General features: G+C 54.0%; 2 protein-coding genes across 2 annotated transcripts in view; both read left to right on the top strand.

The window, feature by feature from the left end:
• Positions 1-868, top strand: part of VOLCADRAFT_107155 (uncharacterized protein) — a gene marked incomplete at its 5' end in the record, with an annotated part of 3133 nt that extends 2265 nt beyond the window's left edge. The window contains one exon of the mRNA XM_002956259.1: positions 454-868. Coding sequence (XP_002956305.1) covers positions 454-512 — 59 coding nt within the window. The 3' untranslated portion in view covers positions 513-868. The remainder of the gene's footprint in view (positions 1-453) is intronic.
• Positions 869-2828: 1960 nt separating this feature from the next.
• Positions 2829-4596, top strand: VOLCADRAFT_97241 (uncharacterized protein; the record flags this gene model as incomplete). The annotated part of the gene is made up of 3 exons (XM_002956258.1): positions 2829-2952; positions 3688-3926; positions 4132-4596. 3 exons carry the CDS (start codon positions 2829-2831, stop codon positions 4594-4596), a joined length of 828 nt encoding a protein of 275 aa, XP_002956304.1.
• Positions 4597-5315: the final 719 nt, after the last annotated feature.

The raw sequence follows: 5315 nt of genomic DNA, 5'->3' as shown, positions 1-5315 counted from the left end.
GGCCGGGCAAATCCCAACGATGAAATAGAATAAGGTGATTCAACGCAGCATGCCGTACTCGGCGATTTAGCTTACCACCACATTATACCTTCAAACCTTCACAGACGTACGAGGAGTGGTGAAACCATCATGTACATAGCACTACCTCCATCACAAGCAAAAACTGATGCATGAGAAACAGCAAATGCCATACAGCAGTCCATGCGCAAACGCAGCCCTGATCCTCACCCCACCGCTGCAACTCCTAAAAGGAAGCACTACGGCTGCTTCATCAACTCGCCTGAACCCTTGTTAGGGATGCATACACGGGACGACAATGCACCGCGAAACGCTCCCATTTCGACGCTTCATCATAAAGGGAATGTATTAGATATCATTGCCCCCTGCCACGACGGTAATCAAAACACCACTAAACACGTCATCCCCCTCTTACGCACACTCCGACTACTCCAGGATTCTGCCAATCGCCCAACACGTCCACATCCAGCCTTGGCTCAGCACATAAGCACTAGGTCGGGCCTACATGCTGCTCCTTCCTTGGCCATAATAAACACCAAGCCAGGGGTTTGCGCCACAGCACTTGGGCTCCTACATGTGCGAGTGTGAACCTCACAGGGCTCCGCCAGTGATACTCAGGCCAGCAATATCCGCCCAGCATCCCTCAACCGTATCAACTTCAGGCAGATTATACATTAACCACAGAAGGAGCGAAGGAGCGAGCTTCATGGCGCAAGAACTTGCCTGGCGACGAACCCTTGTCGCCCCTCGGCCTGCAATGTGTACGGAACGTGCAGCCCTGAAATGCTGTTTTCCTTGGCGCCGGAAGGCGCCACATTTTTTTAGTTTTAATTACCGAAATTATGCCCTCCCGCAGCTGTAGAAACCGATTTGACAAACTCTGTGGGGGACACATGTTTTGCTGAGCAGTACGGCCCGTACAACATATAACATCTTGTGTTCATTGGTCCTTTGCAAAATTTCCTGATAGGTGCTCCACGTCACTTATTCCAGCACGGCTTGAATACATAAGCCACACTCGTTGGATTCTGATCAGAGCTTAGGTGCTGCCGCAGCTGCAAAATGCAACAAACGTAACGCTGACGTCGACTTGCAGCCGTAGTATTCCCGTAGAGGGTTTCCACTAATTATTTGGGGTCGACGCAGCTGAAGCAGAACCTGCGAGAACCGGTGGCGTTGGCTGGCGTTTGGCGCAATGACGCCAGATGACAGGCAGCGTATGTGCGCTGCATTGACAGAGGCTGGCCTGGACTCTGCTGGGCTGGATGAAGAGGACTTGGAGCTGCTGTGGGCAGCCAAGTACCGGACCGCTGCGCGCCTGCGTGCAGCTACACGGGAAAATCTCGTTCAAGCGCATCTGGCGCCTGGCGTGGTGGATGCCATTCGGCAGGCCTTAGGTAAATTCTAAGCGCGGTTCCTGTGCCACCAACTAGGTCATCCTTTGCCGAGGAGCCTGCGTTGCATAGACTCCTGCTCGTGGTGGTTGCTCTCGCTGCCAAGATATCAACTTTAGCATCTTGGATGCTGCTGTGCACACATTGAGTGGCATGGACCGTGAGGCTGGTTGTCTTTCGGTACATCTGAAGTTCGGCATGCGACTGATCGCCCTGTCGGAGAAGGTGTCGGAGAAGTTTTCTGCTTAAGAGGGGGTTTCTGTCCTGTCTCCGGTATTGTAACCTGTCTCCGGTATCGTAACCAATAGCTTGCAAGACGTAAACAATAACTTGCAGGAAAGGTTATTGCTGTGACGGATGATCTTCCTCAACAGTAAACCCTAATATAGGCGTTGTTTGTATAGTGACTTTAGGACGGTGTTTCTAGTCTTTGTGGTTGAGAGTAAATCGGATGTGCAAGCTTTCTCGATAGCGCACTGAGCTGCTGGTGGCGCTAGCTTGGTTAGTTCCCTTCACGGGCATCGGCAAACTTGGTGGAGAAAGTCCTTCGTGAGCTGCAGCTTGCTGGCCCCATATCGCGTGCACATGGTTGTGTTGCATCCATTTTGCATGCCTGACCCTGCTGGCAGAGGTCGGTGACCCCCAAGTCGGTGACCGAAAACAGAGTCCCAATAGACATTTTAGAGAATATTTTACTTTGCCCTACAGAGGAAATTGAGGTACCCCGTAGTGATCCAAATGGTTTTGAGTCCGTGCGAAGCACGGCTTCCAGGGCCCCAGTGCAGCCACCCGAAGTTGTTTTTGCAAAAACTCGAAAGATATTTTAGTGTCAATCTAAATGGTTTCGGGTGGAAGGCGGCCGGTAACAGGGTCTTGCAGTGTAAGGCCCGCTTGGTTGCCAGTCAAACCCTAAGTATACATGTGAAATTCTCCTCATTGGCGACTTGACTTAAGCAAAAGCAGCATTTCAAACATCCTGAGGTGGTTCAGTATGTACGTGATTGAGCTACTGCGAAGATTGTGGTGGAGTAGGCTGGCCATGGCAGGGGATCTACCTTGGCTGCTATGGGCACAGCTGATCGTGTCCGAATGGCGACTGACTGCCTGACTGACCGATGGGGTTGTCACTGCTCGCGGCACGGATAAAGCGGCACGGATAAAGCTGCTGTCTCACTGGGATCCATTATACTTTCCTCCCCCTGCATGTTTGCTGCCGGCGGCTGCTGGTGAACATGCTCACCGTGTAAAAGCATTGTGTAGACACTATACCGCCAGCTGTAAAAAGTACAGCACCCAGCCGTGCAGCTGTGCGCCCCATTGTGATAGTGGCCCGCCCTGCACTTTGTCTGGCGACCATGTCTATGATGTGCACACATGCTGCAACATCGTCAAGCATAACAATGCATAATGATCATTATGCTTGATGACTTAATGCTGCTCATATTGTACAGCGTGGGTGTTCTGGTGATCCACCCTGCTCAGCCTGCCTTGGGCCTGCCGCCTGCAGATGCTGACGCTGGCACCAGCAACGCTGCTGCAGGTGAGCCTACTGTGCCTGACGCGGGAAGGGGGGGAACAGGTGTTGTGGGCTTGGTGTGCCGTTTCATTGCAGCGCTGGGCTTGAGTGCATGGACACCAATTACCAGCCATTACCATTATCAGCCATTACCACCTCCCATCATCGCTGCTTACACACCCCTTCCCAAACTGCTAGGCCTGCTCATGCACCGTACTAACGTTTCCACAGGTGTTGTGATGGTGTTATGAGGCGGAGTTGGGCCCTACAGTAGAGGAAGCACCAGCCAGGCTCCCACTCTCAGCCTTGTCAGGTCTCACATTCCTGGACAGCAACCAACCCTCAGGCCGCAGGCCACAACGAATGGAGAGCGGGGGAGGGGGGACTTCACCAGAATGCTCATTTACAGCACTAGCGCCAACATGTCCATGAAGGGCTTGTCCCTCGGCAGGCGGGCAACATGCATAGTGATAACACTCGGCAGTTACACGTTCCAGCCTGTTGGGCCTGCGATTGTGCAGCCCTGTGTGACAGCACACTCTTTCTCTACCATAAAGGGGCGGTTCAGTGTTCTGCATGACATACACCCTCTTGCTACTGAGGGGTGTGACTTCTGGCTTGATTCAGCTTGAAGTTGCTTCGTCACTTTGCTGCTCTGCACCCCTTCGTTGTGATCCTGCATGCATTGGAACTGGGCGACAGCTGCTGGTTGTTTAATGTGTATGCGCCTTGTGGGCACGATGGGCTATCCTTGTGCAGGCCTGCCAGCTTGCAAGCTGCAGCTCCGGCAAGACTCGCAGAACCAGGACCTGTTCTTCTTTGAGCCCATGGACACTGTCAGCGCTGCAGCTGCCACAAGTGCTGGCGTGAACAGCATGTTCTTCCTGGACCCCGAGGGCAGGCAGATAGCTGAGCTGAAGAAGTGGCTGGACCTTGCCGAGGATGAGTACTGTATGGGGAGACCCATCCGGCCGCTGTTCATCAACGGTCTGGTCAAGGTGGGATATAACGGCCTGACCAAGGATGGAGAGCTCCTTGTGCAGCTTGTGTCCAACCCACATGGAACAGGGTTTGGAGTGAGAAGATTAGGCGTGGTAGATGGGTGATGCATGCAGCTTTGTGCACTATTGAGTAATGCACAGCTGAGCGACCAAGGGGAATGCACGCTTACCATCTTGCGCCCATCTTGTGCCCGTTGTGCAGACTGGCAAGTCCTACATGCTAAACGAGGTTCTGCCTGCTGTGGCCAACACCTACTACAGCAGCGGCGGCAGTGGCCGGCAGCACGCTGGCACGGTGCTTTCAGAGCCCAACTTCCTGCATGTGAACTGCTTGGGCTGTGATCGCAGCAGAGGTGTCAGTGGCTTCCTTAAGGAATTCCTCGCTGTACTCAAGGAGAGTGCCGCCGACCAGCGGCTCTCTGCTGCCGCCAGCACGCCTGCACCCAGCGGCAACTCGGCTGTCACCGCAGCAGGTGCCATTCGGAACTTCATGCGGCGCCTGCCACGGGACCGCCTGAACTTCCTGCTGATTGACGAGGCGCAGAGTTTTTACCTGCTTGAGCGGGCCATGCCCGGCAAAAAGTCGCCCGGCAAAAGTCCGCGGCGAAAAGTCGCTGTCCGCGGCTCAACACTGGACGAGGATGCAGTGCGGCACATGCGGCGGTAAATCAGCACAAGGTTTCCCTAACCGTGTCGTGTGATCACATGGGCGAGGATGAGGGGCAATGGCCAGTGAAACGCGCCCAGGTGGAGCTTCACACGAGGGGCAGAAGGCACTAAGGGGAGATCGCTGCGAGATTCAATTGTACAACATAAGCATATTGCACAAGGGGCAGAGGTCTGCACGCATGCCTACAGCAGGCGTAGGACACAAAGGAGCTGACACATGGACCATTTTCCTTCCCTCAACTGTCGTGTGTACTGCAGCATCTTCAAGGAACTCCTGCTGGACAGCCCCCACTGGGTCGCCTGGGCCGTCACGGGCAGTTCCATGGCGACGCTATGGGCCAACGTTGCAGTCACCCCGGTGAGCAATTGGTGTTGCAGCAGGGGGGGTAGGCACTTCTGGGGGGGTGCATATGCTTCATTCTCAAAGAGCTAGACGGGAGCGTTCTATATCTGCTTTCAGAATGCAAATGGACCCAGGAATACATAAGTTATTGGTCTCCAAAGTTGGTTGTACGGCAGCATGTGGGGTGGTGGGTCCGGGGCTCCGGGAACAATGTCGAAGGGGTCCTGATACAATGTCACCAGTGGCTAAAACGTGCCAATATGGACATCAATCGCTTCACCTTGACGAGATCTATTGGTTGCACTAGTCTGCTGTGATGCTAGGGAGGTTATAATGGGGGGGCCCTTCAGGACTGGGGCCTTGCCTCTTAACAC

The sequence above is a fragment of the Volvox carteri genome, assembly GCF_000143455.1.
Source record: "Volvox carteri f. nagariensis unplaced genomic scaffold VOLCAscaffold_59, whole genome shotgun sequence".
NCBI classification, from domain to species: domain Eukaryota; kingdom Viridiplantae; phylum Chlorophyta; class Chlorophyceae; order Chlamydomonadales; family Volvocaceae; genus Volvox; species Volvox carteri.
This window is presented reverse-complemented; position numbering and strand designations above follow the sequence as displayed.